Source organism: Nestor notabilis, unplaced genomic scaffold (genome assembly GCF_000696875.1).
Source record: "Nestor notabilis isolate BGI_N333 unplaced genomic scaffold, ASM69687v1 scaffold3586, whole genome shotgun sequence".
In the NCBI taxonomy this organism is placed as follows: Eukaryota; Metazoa; Chordata; class Aves; order Psittaciformes; family Psittacidae; genus Nestor; species Nestor notabilis.
Window position 1 is genome coordinate 69,596 of NW_009934222.1, and position 18,212 is coordinate 87,807.

The following is an 18,212-nucleotide window of genomic DNA, read 5'->3' on the forward strand; positions in this document are numbered from 1 at the left end:
GTTTACTCCAAATTCTTCAGCTGAATAGCACGTATGATTTCCCTGCTAACTTGTGAGATGTGACAGGGCATTATTAAAGCCCTTTTAATTGAGAGTAAACCAGGCTTCGGTGAGCTATAAACCATTTGAGAGAGTAAGTGAATATTGGCAGGGAGGAAATAAATGTGCTGGAGCCATACCGTTCTTACACGAGAAGTGCCCCAACACAACAGATGCCACATAGGTATTAATGTCAGCTTAAATATTTATAGGGATATATCAAATGTAAATAATAAAGCCTCTTTCATTGTGTGCAAGATGCATAGCGATAATCTCTGCAGTTCCCCAAGGAGGAGAGGCAAGCCTTGAGTTCCCAGCCGCCGGAGCATCCATCCCCACGCACGCTCCCTCAGATCTGCACTTGGGGAATAAAAGTTGGGACTACAAAATAACGTCGCCTCTTCAGAAGCCCAATGGAGGGTTTGATCAGATTAGAACAGATGAGGGTCTTGCTGTCATCTGGAATATGCTGTGTTAAAGAGAAGACAGCAAGCCTGATTTTGATATGCAAATGTTACAGATATAACTCCCCTAGATGTTAGCTGTAGAAAATGCTGATCTGAGAAAAAAGGGGAAAAAAACCCTTTAACAAGGCATGAGGGTAATTCAAAGCCAAGTACTTTTAAACAGCACTTAACAAGTCCCTAGAGCCCACTCAACAGTGGGCCACCCCAGAAGTGCCATCTTCTGCCCCTCAACAGCTTGAAAAAGTAGTAATTGCAAACCCATTTGCATTTTTCTTCTCAACTTGTCCATGTTCATCATTCAACAATGCAGGGGGAAAAAAAAAACCCCAAACAAAAAAGGAGAAAAGCAAGCAGCAAAGGCAAAGGAACCCTCCCCAAACATGTGGATAACAGGAGAAGCCAGCGCCCCGGTCCCCCGCACCCCTGCGCCAGCGCCTTCGCCAGCGCTTGTTTTCTACATTTCGCTCCTAATTATGTTGCATCTATTGCCATACACTTAATTAGCTGCATTAATGTGATTTCTTTTCACATAGTCAAGCAATTAAGAGCTATGATTGAGTTTCATTCAATTAGCCTCAACAAACATGCTAATTGATGTCCCAGATGCAAATGAGGTGCAGTGAGAGAAACCTGCTAGCAATTGAGAGTTGTGGTGGGGAGACCCCCAGCTCCCAGCTTGCTGACAGCAGCACAGCTTAACACGGCTCCCACCTTCCGCGGGGGGGGAGACAAGCCATTAGTGCCTCAGTTGTCCCAGAGAGATCCCTACAGGAATAACGGGCAGTGCTCGAATCAAATCGGCTGGTACGAGCCGGAGCAGAGCGTAGCGTTTTGCTGCAGCAGGGTGAGCATGGCAGACCCTGCGAACGCTGTGGCTTCTTCAGCGAAGGACCATAAAAAGTCTCCATCTCATCTCCCAGCTTGTGAAATACTACACAGGTAATGGCCTGCAGTTATCAGTAACTGGCAACTTAATCTTAGTCAGCTGTGGGGCGATGCTGCCTCTTCCAGTTAAGGCCAGAACGCATCAATCAATCAATAATCCCTACAGATACACTCGCGATGCTGATTCTCATCGCTTTTCATCCTGGGGTTATCATTAGAGGTTTGCTCAAATATAGTGCCGCCGAGGTGTTAATTTGACTACTCAAGGCCATTGACCATTATCTAGAAGACTAAATAAACTGTGAATAAAGTATCAGCGAAAATGGTAAAAGCTGCATTGACTGAAGGTGACACAAAATAGTATTTGACAGCACCACAAAATGAATTGTGTAAGAAAGACACGATGTGCCATGGTACAGGATAATGTAGAGTAAAATGACTTTCGTTCTGCTCGTAATACAGCTCTCCTTTTGCAACGGCCAAAATGCATTTAACCAATTAACTGAAGAGAAGCTTTTCAGACATGCAAATTGAGCAAACGGGTCTGAGGATGTTTTCTGAACAGACCTACCAAAACCGCTCTAAAAACCCAAGAAAAGGGAGGGACTTGGCACGAGCACTGCTATTGTAGACATGGCACGTAGGGACCTGGTTTAGTCGTGGACTTGGCACGATAAATTAATGGTTGGACTCGATGATCTTAACGGTCTTTTCCAACCAAAATGATTCTGTGATTCTATTTTGGGGGCCCTTTTTGTTTTCAAACACCAGCAGTCATTAAACTTGCTGCAATACATCGCGGTGTTTGATTGCCATCACAACTGATAGCCCTCAAAGCCAGAGAAGACGCTTCACCAAGGGCCACAAGCTGAACCCAGGCTACATGATGCTGCCAGCTCACTGCCTGCTTCCTCCTGGACAAGAAGACTGAAGAAAACAGGCAAACATCTCTTCTTCTACAGCCACGCTTAGTGTTGATGCTGCCTGCTTAGCCCCTTATTCAGGGTGGAAGGATATATGGATCAGATGGAAGGAAAGGCAGAAGAAAGTGCTGGCTGTTGCTTCCATGAAACTGGGATTCAAACTCACATCATTGAAGTCTACCCCAGTTATCTCACAAAGACTTCACTAAAGGACCACTGAGCATGTAGCAGCATGTTTCCTCCCTAGCACGATCCTTGAGTTAAAGATGAGCTCTAAGGTCGCTTCCAACCCAAACCAGGCTGGGATTCTATGTAACACTGTGGATATCAAAAACATGGGAGTCTGAGGATTCTCAAATGTCTCCAACGCAAAATGATGGTCATTTTCATATCACACACTCAAAATGCCTAATACCTAAGGTTGTATTTCAAAAACATAGTATTTCATTATCCCTGTATTAAGCAAGAAAAGGTGTATGAATGTTATTGAACATAGAATTTATCAGTTAGTACCTTGAGAACGAAATCCCCATGGCTTTTTTGTACTGTTGTCTCCATGCAAAGTGGGAGTATAAATCCCCATGTCCTTAAAGGCAGGGGTTTTCCTCTTGATTTGCACAACTGCAAAATACTTCCAAGGTAACAGAAAACAAGCCCATGAAGAGAGAGAAATAGAAGGATCAAGCTGCAGAAGACAAAGAATTAGGGCCTTCTGTGGCTGGGCTCAGTTGGATAAAGGAAAAACTCTTCACTGAGGTGGCTGCCCCATCCCTGGCAGTGTTCAAGGCCAGGTTGGATGGGCCATGGAACAACGTGGTCTAGTGGAAGGTGTCCCTGTGCATAGCAGGGGGTTAGAACCAGATGATCGTGAGGTCCTTTCAAACCCAAACCATTCTACAATTGAAGTTCTATGTTTTACATCAGGGCACTTGGTGGCTCGGACTCAAAGCTCGCATCAAAACCACTCGTCTCAGGATTGCCATGTGCCTTAGTGTTAATGCTTTGAAAAATGCCTGCTCCCTCCTAGACAGCCTCCCCATGTGCTTCTTCCACTCTTTTCCAACCCACGACATAGCACACCAGAGAGGCTCTCTGAGAGCAGTACCTACAACGGTGCACAAGCAAGAACATCACGCTTTTTCTCACTTTGAGCTACTCAAATCTCTCCGTAGCAGCCTGGTTTTCCCAACATTAGGAACAGGTCCAGGCCCCAGATCCTTCTCAGATGTGTCCCTGGTTTACACGGAGCTTCTGAGAAAAACACCTTCATTCCATAGCAGTTTTTCCCCACCGTTCAACCAGACAAAACACTCCCAAGGCTCAACTTCCTGAGGCTGGGATAGTGTTTCCCCATCGGAGGCGAGATAGAAATTATTATGGAAAAGGAAGTTTATGGCTGCACCTCTGGATGACATGTTAAAACTGTGGGTGGCCTAGCTTCTGAACCACAATTCCCATTTCCTGAGCTGACCTATCGGACTCACAAAACCTATTGTTCACCTTCGGCAACACCACCACCCAATCCCCTTCCCCCCAAACCAAAAGACCAAAGGACCATAAGCCCCCAAACCTCCGGGAAATGGATGGATGGAGCCTTGACTTGTGGCAGTCAGACATTTTTATTGCAAAATGCCGTCTGGAAAAGATGCAAAACGAAATTGCTAAAGTGCAGAGAGAAGAAAAGAGGGGGGTGTACGTGTGGGGAAAAAAAACAAAAGGCCCCCTTCCCTTTGCTTATTGAGTTCAAAGGCATAACATGCAGCACCCTGCAGCAAATGGGAAGCTACACTAATTTTAAAGCCATAAAATGCTATAAAGTGCCCTGCGGGGCAGGACTACACTGAAGCTAGTTGCACCTAAATAAGACATGGTTCATTTACTTCGCAGCTTAGCCTAATGTAATCATCAGTGGATTTCTAGCCTAGAGTTGTAACAGGCAAATAGCCGATGCTGCGGAGGCGACACTCCCAGCCATTGAGGGGCCTCAGCTAGATTGCTGTTGATTAGAAAATTTTTCAGTTTTGACAAGCACTTAATGAACATAAATCGCTCCTTGATTGGTTTCCAGTTGGGGCCACAGGCACACCTAAGAAGAAACTCAAGTCTCCAACTCCTCTCTTCCCCCCTGCCCACCGCCACCTTCCTAGGAAGGACCTCAGCAACGAACCTACCATGGGCTTATGAGCCACAGTGGAGTGTATTCATCCAAAGGTCCTGTTAAATTAGCCATCCTCTGCATATAAATATGGGCATAACATCATTCAGCTTCCTCACATATAGTTAATCTTAAGAAAAGCAATGAAATGCTTCTGGGGAGAACAGAGGAATGAAAACGCGTTTTGGAAAACGCTGATCACCCTAAAGCATTCTGTCCTGACGCAAAGGAGGTCATCTCAGAGCTCTTTTCTTCACATGGGGAACCAAGAACATGAAATTTCCCTAACAAAAAACATTGATTATATCTCTGCTGTGGTGTGAATCAGTTTGAGTGGTGGTGTTTGTGTGTGTGTGTGTGTGTGGGGAAGTCAGGGCAACACTTGCAACCCAACAGCAGCTTCCCCAAGTGTCTGTGTTTGTTTTAAATGGCTCACTCATTTTCATAAGGTTTGAGGGAAATTCTTCTGTCTGCGTGTCACTTCTCATTCAGCCTTTGTAACAAGAACTGCTGTAAAAGACAAATCAGAGTTTTACCATCCTGAGTAATTTATGAAGCATTTATATCCCCAGCAGTTAGCTCTGCTGGACAGGAAGCTCTACTTTTATAAAACCCTGTGATTAATTAATAGCTTGGCTTTTGCCATTTAAATTGCAACTCATTCCAAAGCCAAAAATTTTCCCTGCCTTTTCGGAGAGAGAGCAGATACGACACCGAAATGTATGGTTGCTACATGCTGCAAGTTTGCTCTGCAATAGCAGCACAGCGCTTGGCACAATATCCCACGCTAATGACGTGATACATCTTGTCGTGCCCTCTGAAATGAATGGACTTGGAAACAAAACCTGCTTCCTGTTCGCCTCCTTTGTGACCTCTGAGGATCTGTAAGAAGTTACTGTGAGTAATCAGCCTTTTCCTTCCCCAGCGCCTGGCATTAGATATTTGGAGTATTTCCCAGGGCAGTTTGCTGACCATCAGTAACTACAACCTAATTTCTCACTGAGCAGGGCAGGTGCAACGGCACTTTCAAGCAAGACTCTTTCTAGTCTGAAAAGCCACGAAACCAGGGGGGTGGAAAATAATTGGCCTTGGCACCTATCCCAAATGATAGGTCTCACTTACGGACAGCAAATGCATTTTAGCTTCTGTTTTCCCCATCTGTTCTTAGGTTTTCCTCCCAAGCTGGTTTTCCCTCCACTACATCTTTAAGATGTCAGATGAAATGTGAGAAAGGAGAATGCTGCTCTAAACACAGCTTTGATAAAAAGGCCAGTCATGATGAGTGGCAAAGAAATAGGGCATCAACTCATCAACTGTGATAAGCAATTACTATACACGTATTTTGTAGCTGTCCCTGTAATTCATTTTTTCTATCTCAACCAATGTTTCAGGTGTATTAATGGATGCAATAACTTTATACACGCTTCAGACAGATTTATTCATCACCGCTCGAACTGTATCCTTATTTTTGCACTGTAGGATTTGCTTTGATCACTACTCTTTCAGGAGGCAGAGCTACATCTTGCGTGAAAAGCAACATATGCATATCGTTTTGGCAGTTCAAATATGTATTGACCAAAGCCTGATTTCAGGATTAGCTGTTCATGGGAAGGCCAGCTAGAAGGGCTTTCAGAGTCAGCCGATATTCAGCTTTACATTCCTTTGAAGGAAAAACAGAAAGAGGGGGGGAAAAAGGGCATACACGATGGTATTTGAGAAATATGTAACAGCATGAATACTTCTATTAAAGCAGCACAAACAACACACTTTGGAGCTATTAAACAGCCTGAGGTAAGGCAACCCTGAAAATAAGGCTGAACCGAAGCAATGGCTGTAGGTGGTTATCCGTAACCATGAAGGTGAGTGCTGCTCCTCAGTAGAGCAGCCCCCAGCTCCACTCTCAGACCACCTCAGCCATGCACAAAGATGCCACAGAGTCCACCCAGCACTGGTGTTCTCAAAAAGATGAGGAGAGATGGAATACTTTGTTGGCACTGGCACAGGGTGCCCAGAGAAGCTGGGGCTGCCCCATCCCTGGCAGTGTTCAAGGCCAGGTTGGACACAGGGGCTTGGAGCAACCTGCTCTAGTGGAAGGTGTCCCTGCCCATGGCAGGGGTTGGGGCTGGAGGAGCTCTAAGGTCCCAGGGCCCCACCACCCTCACAGGGAAGAGCTTCTGCCTTGTATCTGATCTAAATATCCTAAATATCTAACCTATTTTCAAGGAAGAGTTTGGAAACTGTGGCTATGCCAGATGAACTGAGCAGACAGCAGACCACACACTTCTCAAGGAGACAAAGATAGGTTGTCCCCCCATCACCGCTACAATCCTACACAGCTCACTACAGGTTATCAAACCAGATCAGTGAGGGTGGGAACAAGGAACAAGAGTGGCATGACTGCAATACCGACCTCAGCAAGCAAAAATCAACGTCGCTATGTAGGTTTCGCATACCAGGGGTGTTCTAGATGGACATCAGACCTACCTCTCATGTATTAAAGAAGCTGTTCTTCCCCCGTAAGGTGCCACAGCGCTGTGCTTTTATTTGAAATCAAATCTAGAACAGATTAAGTATAAAAGGGGAAGAAAGTGCCTTTTTCTTTTTTCTTTTCTTCTTTTCATGAACGAGGGGCAGTGGTGGTGATGGGGATTCAAGAACAGAAAATGGACATCCACAGCTAAAGCTTTGCCACCTACTGACCTGTGGCATGATGGCAACTCTCTGGCAGACAGACTGGTGAAACATCATCAGCTATTTATCAGGATAAGGCTTAGCTTAAGCAGCAGGATGTAATGCTGCCCAGCAGGTACTCTGCTGAATGCATTTTGGGAGCCCTCGCACATGGCACTCTGCCATTAAAAGCCAAGAGATGCCCAGGCAAATTCCCACAGGTCCCTTTGGGAAGGCTGACACTGAATTTGCCAGCCAGAATTTTAGTCATCCACTCAACAGCTAGACTCCAGAAGCATAAGATGAATAGGTAGCTATGGTGAACTTTGAAGCCTGCAGGTCAAAGTTCTCTCTCATTATCCCCACCATTTTCTATCGGCGCAGCTCCTCAGCATCCCAAGGGACGGGAAGGTTTGAGGCTCTTGAAAAAACCTGACATGACCAAGTCAGAAAACAGTAGGGTGCTTATGTACATGTATTTTTCTGTCCCCATTTTTCTCTCCCCCCACTTTCTTGAAAAGAAAGAATATGAATTTAGCTATTGTGTCAAACGTCAACCCGGTGGCATTAGTAGTTACTCATTTAGCTGGCACAATACAGCAGTCATTTCAACATGCTGCCCTGCCAAACAGGCCTGACCCTTCCAGGGACACCTCCTCTGTAAGAAAGTACTCATTTTATTCTTTACTCCCCAGCCCAAAACCTTTCATTTTGTAGCCAATCCTTTCAAGGAGGATGACAGGGCTGATTTCTGCAACATGGACACATTCCCTGTATTAAAACACCACCTTCATGCCTGAGCTGCCACTGAACACATTGAGCCACTTCTGGCCAGATCTCTAGCAATACTGAATACAGGGCTCCCTATCAGCCATTCAATATCATAACAGGTTCTTCCAATGCAGGTGTTAGGATCTGACTTTTGTCACAGTTCTCTGTGTGGGAAAACCCATTCACTCAGCAATACCCAAGGGGAAATTCCAACTGTCCTGCCTATAAAGTTGTGTACAAACTATAGCAGGAATTGACTTCAAGAATCTAGTTCTGCCTCTTCCTCCCACCGGGGTTGGCACAGAGCAGAGAAGATGCTGCTCACATATTACTACTGCCTGATGGATGAGGAATGCTCAGCAGGGTGTATGGACAACAGTTAAATGACAGTAAATAGTCCACTGACAGTATGTAGCACAGTGACTCTTTGAAGGCTGAAGACAACAGAAAGCTCTACTACTACCTACCCACATACAGCCAAGGAGAAGTAGCACATTAAAACCTCTCCAATCTGTGCAAGGAGGGCTGCGCAAATGGAAGTATGGAGCCATGTACCTTTTTATTGAGGTGGGGGGACACGGTGGGGGATAGAGGGAAACAATTACAGGCTAGTAATTACTTCTTCTTTAAATGGATTCTCTCTAATCTCCAATGGATTTACCTCTAATCTCAAAGTAATTACCTCTAATCTCAATGGATTCTCACTCTAGGGGACACTAAGCAGCTGTAGGGAAGCCCTCAGAGAAGAAGTACTCTATTGTCTGCAAGAGGCAAGGAAAAACTAACACATGCACAGCCACTGCCAGGAACAATAGAGCACTTCCACAAAGCAAGGAAGGGATTTGGGCACCAACAATGGCAGCTTGAGTCCTCCTTGCTTGATGACCCAGAGTTGGCCAACACAACCTAAGGGAAACTCATGTGGGAGTTCCATGGGGAGCATGCAGTATCCATGCTCCCCTTCCGTAAGCAACACCAATACACAATACAGGTATTTCAGGACTACTTGATGGCAGAATACCCTAAATTCACAGGCACTGAGAGTGGCCAAAGAGGACAAACTTGTCCAGTTTCACAAAAGAGAACAGTGAAAACCTTGCTGCAGAACCCAGTGGCTGAGGGACAAGATTTCTGATAGAAAGCAGCAATGTTTTGATGTTAGCTGTCATCTAACATGAAATAATTCTTAAGAGACATGGACATAACATCAAGAACGACAGCAAAGCATTATTAGTCAGGGCCTGAGACTATGAAATCTTGTGTCCAGCCAGAGAAAGTGCTAACATTCAGCAGACAGGGAACAGCAAGTTGGTGCAAGCACAGCATCAGGTGGCCATGCTCCTCAGACATCACCCGGCTAAAGCAGAAACTCCCTGCCAGTTCCACATGCAGGTCTATAAGCCCCACATCATCTGTAAGCCCCAGAAATGCATCTGATCAAAACCTTCATTTTTCACTCCTTAATGAAAAATTGCCCAGGAGCTCAAAATGACCAATAGGTTTAGAAACTACTCCTATAAACAGTACAACCGGCCACCCTCAGGTTTCCCTGTGTGCTATGATGATAAAATATAAAGCCAGGTAAGATTCTCAAGAGCTGGGTGAGGGTCACACCATGTTTTTTGTCAAATTTTACCACTGCTTGTACTACAGAGCAAGCGAGGGAGCTGGAATCCCCTGGGAGTTCCAAGATCTGGAGTCCCCACATTGCCTCTGACTTTCAAAGTGCTCTGGCAGGGATCGAGCTCTGACAAATCTCACTTTTCCTCCTGCTGGCACGGTTGGGGCAGAAGAGGTGGGCTACAGATCACTGTGCTCCTTCCACCCCCAAAACCAGACCTAAGGGCTGTGTTATACACTCATTGAGGAGGGACACACCAGGTCTTTGGGCAGACACAATGAGAGATGCCTTAGTTGAAGTTTTATGGCACGTGTTTTAATAGCTAAGCCATTTTTAAAACAAACCATAAGCACTACTCAAATACCAGAACTTTCCTCACTCTTTACTACATCTAGGGCACGTTTTTCTTAGAAAATGCTTCTGGTTTTTAACAAAGTCTGGGAAAACATCAGCACAAAACAAAGGTTTAAACCATCTCTTGAGGTGCAAGAGAACCCCGCTTCAGGGGCATCAAAGGAACTCAACTGTACTCAGCCTTGCACCAGGGAGTTTTATTTCAGATTATGCCTTTTTCAGAGGGAGAATTAAGAGAGAGGAAGAAGTCGCTCCACCAAAGGGGGCTCAACAAAACCACATCAGACACACTTGCTACCACTGCTTTATAAGGGCCTGATGCTGCTGAACATGCAGAGTGTGGTGTACTCACATGTAAACTAGGATGGTAGGTCAGCACACCGTTGTCGCACAACGTCACGTATTTCTTCTTCCATTCTTTATTCAGTGACTTGCCACTTCTTTTTAGCAGCATACCCTATTGGAGTAGAGAAGGAACAATACCATTAACACTCTTTTGCCAACACACAACTGCTGAAGACACTGAAAGAGATAAATATTACTGACAATTTTAGTAACTTTCTTCTGCAAGTTACTCATTTTCTCCTGCTTCTCCCAGGGTGCACGTTTACCTCCTGGGCAGCTTCAGTGTTTGCAATTGATGAGAAAAAGCTCTAAATGAGGCTTTCATAAAGCAAGTAAAGTAAACAGAAAAGGCTGTAACAGCCCTGGCTTTATTCAACGGGTAGAGAATCACACAATCCCAGCCTGGTTTGTGTTGGAAGGGAGCTTAAAGCTCCTCCAGCTCCAACCCCTGCCACGGGCAGGGACACCTTCCACTAGAGCAGGTTGCTCCAAGCCCCTGTGTCCAACCTGGCCTTGAACACTCCCAGGGATGGGGCAGCCACAGCTCCTCTGGGCACCCTGTGCCAGCGCCTCAGCACCCTCACAGGGAAGAGCTTCTGCCCAAGAGCTCATCTCAGTCTCCCTTCTGGCAGGTTCAAGCCATTCCCCTTGTCCTGTCCCTACATCCCTTGTCCAAAGCCCCTCTCCAGGTTTCCTGGAGCCCCTTTAGGCACTGGAGCTGCTCTGAGGTCTCCCATTAAGGAGCCTTCTCTTCTCCAGGCTGAGAGGTAAAAACCCTTTTGCACTGAATTCCAAGCCTCAGGAAAGCACATTTTCACGTGACACCAAGTTGAAAAGGACACAAAGCTCAGTGCATTTCCTGGCCCTCTAAAATAAGTGATGCACCCCAGGCTGAGTGAGGATCCTACTGCGAGGCTTGTGCTTCCTTCAGCATGTTCCCAGGGATTCGGTTTTGCCCAGGCTCAGCCTCTCCACAAGCAGGGAAGAGCATACATTTGTATGTTCTCATTCCCTCCTGCAGTAAGGTGCCATTGCAATGGGAATCCTCCAAGTTATTCATTCCAGCAAGAGATGACAATTCCAGGCAGGAGCAACAAAATGGAAACTGGTCAAATACGCAGTTTTCCCAATAAATTCTGGATAATTTAATGAAAGAGGTGTGACCAGAAAGGTGGCTCATCTTCCCACACACTGTATTCAACCTAAACATCCCTGATGACTGCTAACAATCCACACTTGAGATGAAGTCATCGTTGTGTTCAAAAGGACAAGGACTACTACTGCATATTAACCCATTTTCAGCTTAAATATAGAAAGTCACTTAGAAAAGCAAAACATAACATGAATGAATTCATACAGTACTTTGGTTACTGAAAGTCTTCCTGAAATGTCCCTGTGGAGACACCACGTACAGTACCTACCGTACCAGTTCCACAGATCAAGTTCCAGTAAAGGAAGACACTTAGATTAATTTCATGAAATCATAAACCTACAGCACAAATCTAAACTAATACAACCTTCAGTTCTCTAATCCCCATAAAAGTAGTTTCTCCATTCTCATTTGCCACAGAACTTAAAACAAAAGAAGTAAACAGGACACAGACAGTTGCACTATCAAGCATGGTGCACGGAGTTGTGTTGGTTGAGGTGGGTTACAACCTTGAAAGCAAGTTGTGCTGAGAGGACATGGGGCAGTTCTGCACAAGAAGTCTTTATGCAGAAATAGACAAATTCCAGATGTTATAAGTTCGTTGTCACAATCGACATGAACTAACAACTCCCCTTTTGCAACCAGATTGATGATCCCAGTTGGAAAAACCTAGTTCACAACTGCCTGGTGCTGACCACACGCTCTCAATAGAGCTTCAGAGAACAACCCTTCCCACGTCACAGCAACCTGTGGATGAGACCATAAGGAAAAGCTGGTGCTGGATGACTGACTTACACAGTGGTACAAACTCCAGACTTGCTGGGGGTCACATTTCTGGGGTTTTTGGGCTGTTCTTTGCTACAACTCAAACTTTTCCAAGGAAGAATGGGGTTTCTGTAACAGCGTCTTACAAAAGCTTCTGCGAGCGCGACTCGCACATCCCAATTACTGTCTTCCAGTGCTTAGACGTTGTTTTCTTCTATTAAAAAATGAAAGCTTATTCCTGCCTTTGACGTGTGTGTGTTTGTCTATAGTAGGTGATCTGTCGCTTCACCTTTCCCATCTTTCATACCTCACCTGCAGCACATTTGCTCGCATTTAGGGGACCCAATTCTAGTTACGGTTGTGCTGCGGGGATCAAAAATTACTGTTTCCCTGCAAGGGTTTGTTCTTCAGACCTTTTAATGGGGAAAAAGCTGCAAAGATCAAAAGATCACAACAGTGATTCCCTCCCCCGCCCCCGGCCTTTTTCTGCAGTTTTGAAGAAGGCAAAAAATATGTATTTCACCCCTTTCTAACTGGCCCTTTGCCATCTAGAAAACATGTCATGATTTAGGTAGTTTTCAGTTCATGCCAATAAATAGTAAAAACCTACCACTTTCATGATTTTTACTACACTGAAGTTTTGCTGCTCTCGACGTGTGAACTATGAAATTCAGGTTTTGGACCGAAATGAAGAAATTGATTCAAAATCAGGTTTCACACCTTGATTTTCAAGCAGAATTCTGTGCTTCCATGTAAAAAAGCTACAACCTCAGCACTAAATATGGATGATGTACCTATTTATGCCTTACTAACAAACCAGATTTCCCAATCCACTTCCTTTAGGCTCTACCTTGGCAAAAAGAACAGATTTTTCTATTAGGTGAGAATGAAAACTATCTGCCAGAGGAAACTGCTCTGAATCACAGCCTAGTTAAGGAAAGGACCTTAAGACCATCAAGTTCCAACCCCCAATGCAAGGAGCCAATGTGAAGTGTTATGGAGCAGAAGCCCATGTACCATAAAACGCACTTTTCTTTCCCCCAAGGCCAGAGACTACCACTTTGTCTGGGGTAATTAGATAGAATGGTCCAGAGAAATGCTCTTAGTAGGGGAGTTAGTTATAAACTGACATCAGTTGACATCAGTTATAAATGCACTTTAACAGTAACTAAACTTAAAAAAAGAAACCAACACTCCCCCCCCCCAACAGATGGCCCACATATGACAAGAAATGTTATTAAAAAAAACAATAGAAAAAGCCCTTCACTTCAGTCACATTATGTCTGCATTTAAGTCACATCAGATACTCTCACGTAGGAAACCAGATACATGGTTCCCACTGACCTTTGGTACTTTCAAGGCAATTTAGAGGTAGATTGGACACATCTCCAGTCACAGCCAAGCAGCCCCCACATACACACAGCACATCAGAGAAATCACATTTAGTCTCCAAGCGACGTAGTAAGGGACAAAGTAAATCAAATTCCACTTCAAAATACAGATTTAGTCCCCCCCCAATAATCTCTGCCTGAAATTATCACTAATTGGATAACATTATTTCTCCTAATGTGTATGAAATCTGCCATTCGTTACAGGCTTCCCCCTGCAGTTTGGTCTTGGCTAAACCAAAGCCTCCAGACTCAACACTGGGAACTTAACACCTCTGATTTCCCCATGAACTGCGGAGAATTTCACACTTCAAATTCAACTCTTTTACCACCTCCTCTCCAAAACTGCCAACGCCGTGTCTGAGGAAGGAACGTTTCTCCTACCAGCCTGCACCAGCTTGTACTTCCGATGAGCCACAGGAAAAAGACATCAACCGGAGTGCACGAACCTCACTTGTTGGGTTTTGGTGGCTCGAGGAACTGCGTCACCGTACACAGCAATGGAGGAACTGCCTGTATGTGCTGCGAGCTCTTTATTAGTAATGTGTATGCTATGCCTAGTCCCAGGAGGTCATTGCAAGCCAAAAGCAATGTTAAGTGTACAAGCTTTAAATAACTTACAAAGTTAATGTAATGAATGTAAGTGTTATCTGAAATCCATCACTCAGTGGCTTGCTGTAGCCTCAAGCTGTGATAAAACACCACTCATAAATTTATATTAAAACTCTGTTCGATAGCAATTATTTACCAACAAAGATTTATTGATTGCATTTGCTGTTAGAGACTGGGGCCCTAACTGAGTCAATCAGCTTAACGTTGTTGAGCTTCAGGGCACCAGGAGAAGTTACAGACTGCCATCAGGCTCTGCATCCCAATCATTACTGTGTGAGCAGGAGCAGCTAATGAAAAGCCACCAGTGTAGAATTGATTTGACTTAAGGTAAGAAAAACACACCCAATGCGGGTTAAGGGACCACTACACAGAATATACACAGTTCATGTGAATACGTAGTAATTGGTTAAATCTCGCCCCTCCAGATGCCTTCCCGTGAGCTACGAACCTTGCTTGTTTAAACAACAGATGAAGAGAAATGGTGAAGCAATTATGAGTTTGGTTTTGGGAAGTATTTCAGGTATTAAGCAGGAAATGATCAGAGTTTAAAAAAGTGACCTCATGAAGTTGCTTAATGCTACACCAAAGATGCTGCAGGTGAGCTGCCTCAGTTTTCTGCTACAGATGGTAGCAGAAGGGACTTACATACTTCCCACAAATACAGGCCATCAAAATGCAGATGCTGATCACAGAATCCCAGAGTGATTTGGGTTGAAAGGACCTTAAAGCTCCTCCAGCTCCAACCCCTGCCACAGGCAGGGACACCTTCCACTAGAGCAGGTTGCTCCAAGCCCCTGTGTCCAACCTGGCCTTGAACACTCCCAGGGATGGGGCAGCCACAGCTTCTCTGGGCACCCTGTGCCAGCGCCTCAGCACCCTCACAGGGAAGAGCTTCTGCCTCAGAGCTCATCTCAGTCTCCCCTCTGGCAGGTTCAAGCCATTCCCCTTGGCCTGTCCCTCCATCCCTTGTCCAAAGCCCCTCTCCAGGTTTCCTGGAGCCCCTTTAGGCCCTGGAGCTGCTCTGAGGTGTCCCCTTCAGGAGCCTTCTCTTCTCCAGCTGCCCCAGCCCAGCTCTCTCAGCCTGGCTCCAGAGCAGAGCTGCTCCAGCCCTCGCAGCAGCTCCGGGGCCTCCTCTGGCCTCGCTCCAGCAGCTCCACGTCCCTCTTGTGCTGTTCCCCAGAGCTGGATCAGGGCTGCAGGGGGGGGCCTGCCCAGAGCACAGCAGAGGGGCAGGATCCCTTCCCTCGACCTGGATCATCAACATACAAGATGGTCACCAAGAGATGATGCACTTGACTTGAGGTTGGGTTTTTCTTCTTGTTGTTTGGGGGGTTTTTTTGGTTGGTTGATTTTGGTTTGCTTGTTTTTATAGGACCTGGTATATTTGGCTTTTCTTGGCAATGCCAAGTACAATTGGACCTTCTGGAAAAGGTAATATGGTACTTTGGTTGCTGTTTCTTTTCAGAAGCGTACACCACTGCCATGGCTAAGGTACTGCCATCATAGAATCATAGATAGTTAGGGTTGGAAAGGACCTTAAGATCATCTAGTTCCAACCCCCCTGCCATGAACAGGGACACCACACACTAAACTATGTCGCCCAAGGCTCTGCCCTTCCCCTAATTTTTAGCCAACCCCACCCCGTTACCCTGATGTTGTTTTGACAAAATGAAGCATCTCATCTTGCAGTTAATCATTAAAACCTAAGCTGTTAGATTTCCACACAGGTTTTCAGCTCTCACAACTATGATTAGTACCTAGCACTGCTATGAATTTTCTACAGCTCTATCACTGACATCCTCTTCACAACAGAAAAGCCTCGTGCTCATCAGGAACATCCTCCGTCACAGAGCTGCAAGGGCAACCATTCACATGAGTTCTGGACACTAAAACATTCGCTTCCTCTGTATCTATCAACATGATGAACAAATGTTGGCAAGTCCCCCAGGACTGCATGACCAGCCATCTCTAGGAAGCCTGGCCAGCAGCACTGGGTCTAGTCTTGCTTGTCCTAATAGCAAATGAGAGATTAGATCTTAGTTGATCTTCTTTGCTTCCAGAATTTAACTGTAAGAGATTGCAGTTGTGGCTGCCCCATCCCTGGCAGTGTTCAAGGGCAGGTTGGACACAGGGGCTTGGAGCAACCTGCTCTAGTGGAAGGTGGGACTGGATGATCTTTAACCTCCCTTCAACCCAAACCAGGCTGGGGTTCTGTGAATCCTTCCATACAAATGTAACTTGTTTTCTTGATTTCCAAACCTCAAGTATTTATATCCCACAAATTTAAGGGAATGCTGCTTGGGGTTTTTGGTAATTACCTATGAAGCTTTTTAAGTTTTACAGTTGGAAACCTGTAGTAAACATCTCTTACAGGAACAGGGTGCAACTGGGGACCAACTGAACCACAAAGCAAAGGCTACAGAAAATGGAATGCTGTAAAGAGATCTGAAAATAGGAGACCTTAAAGGTTCTTCAACTTCAGTATCTAACAACAACATTGCAATACCCCCCTCCCCGGTCCAAAACCCTAAAAGACTCCGTGTGTTCTTACTGCAGCCAGGCACACTGAAGACATGGTAAATGGGAAGAAGAAACTTAGTGCTTTCTGTTATTGTGGTTTTGTTTCTGAAGATTGCTCCAACAACTCGGCTCCAGATTCTGACCTTACCCACCAAGAGCAGGTAACGCACAAGTTCCTCTGATATACAGCAAATAACTTCAAGGGAAGTGTTCACACCCCCCTGGCTTACAGCTGCAGGGCTTTTAAAAGGTAGGGTATGTACTTCCAACATGGCACAGACAAGGATTCCTCAAGGATGTTGCTGAGCACAGGAACCTACTCACTGCAGTTTAAGCACAATGTGGTTGAGAAGAGACAACTGCGCTGCAATGTGGGGACTAAAGGATAGGAAACCATTATCTGGTATGTCACATTCACCCACCTAACGAGCAGCTTCATGAAGAGGCAAAAAGATGCTCATGGAAGAACAGTCACCCTGGTGTCTAAAGAAGAACTGGAATAGAAAGCTGAAGATCCAGCTGTGCTGCAGGATCCAGATGGAGCAATTAACACGCTGCTCTGGCAAAGCACGGCAAGTCCAAAGCTGCTCTGCTTTGCCACCATAATACTCCAGACACCCAAACAGGACATCAGAAGACAATGAGGGACATGCAGTTGAAGGACACAGATGTTAGAAGGTAGTTCCTGAGTTTTCCTTCAATTTGATAGCTTTGTGAAAGGGGCAGTCTTTCGTTAGCCCCAGTTTATGATTACTTCTAAGATTAGACTTTATAAAACCAAGAGCACATTGCATACTCTGCGGTTATCCCTATGTCCTTTCTACAGAGTTTAAATTCAAATGCTTTACAAAATGCAATTACATATTTAAAGGCATGGCACACGTCTCGCTCAAAATCCAGTTTACCACTCTGCACGAGGCACAGCACCTAACAAATCACAGTATTTTCCTGCCTTACAGCAGCTTCTACCTCCGTTGCCTTACGAGGTTTGTTCCACTTACTCTGGCCTGGTGAAAAGATAATAATCACGGCCCTTAATAATCTCAAGTAGTCGGTTTATTAACCCCTTGGCATTGGCAGTTGTGGTTTCCCTGACACCATCGTCAGCACTGATGTGAAATGCACCATGATGCAAATCATTATGTTAGCGTGGGAGAAGCCAAGCAGCTGATGCCAAGGGGGCTAAGTCAGCAGCAGAGGAGCCGGCAGCGCTCGGCTCCGTTTGAACTCTTACCTCTTGCTCCAGCACCACGCACTGAGCTCTAACTACACTGCCCACAACTGAAGTCAGCATCCACGCCAACCGCCTCGCTGAGAGGCTGCTGCTGAGACTGGGATTAAAAGGGAAAACAACTATTGGGAAACTGATTCATTGCGAGCAAACCCGGCTGCACGGAACGGGTCGTTTGGAAAAGGCTCTAAGAGGAGAAACGCTCCTGGTGGCGGGGATGGCTGAAGGGTCAGGGATGAAAAAGAAGCAACAAAACATTTATTTCCCTTCAGAAACAAACAGAGCATTTGGGGGGGGGGGGGGGGGGGGTGAGAAG

At 45.4% G+C, this 18,212-nt stretch overlaps 1 protein-coding gene across 1 annotated transcript in view; it reads right to left on the bottom strand.

The window, feature by feature from the left end:
• LOC104407837 (arf-GAP with GTPase, ANK repeat and PH domain-containing protein 1-like) overlaps positions 1-18,212 on the bottom strand; it is a gene marked incomplete at both ends in the record, with an annotated part of 89,858 nt that overhangs the window by 36,412 nt on the left and 35,234 nt on the right. The window contains one exon of the mRNA XM_010017221.1: positions 10,238-10,342. Coding sequence (XP_010015523.1) covers positions 10,238-10,342 — 105 coding nt within the window. The remainder of the gene's footprint in view (positions 1-10,237; positions 10,343-18,212) is intronic.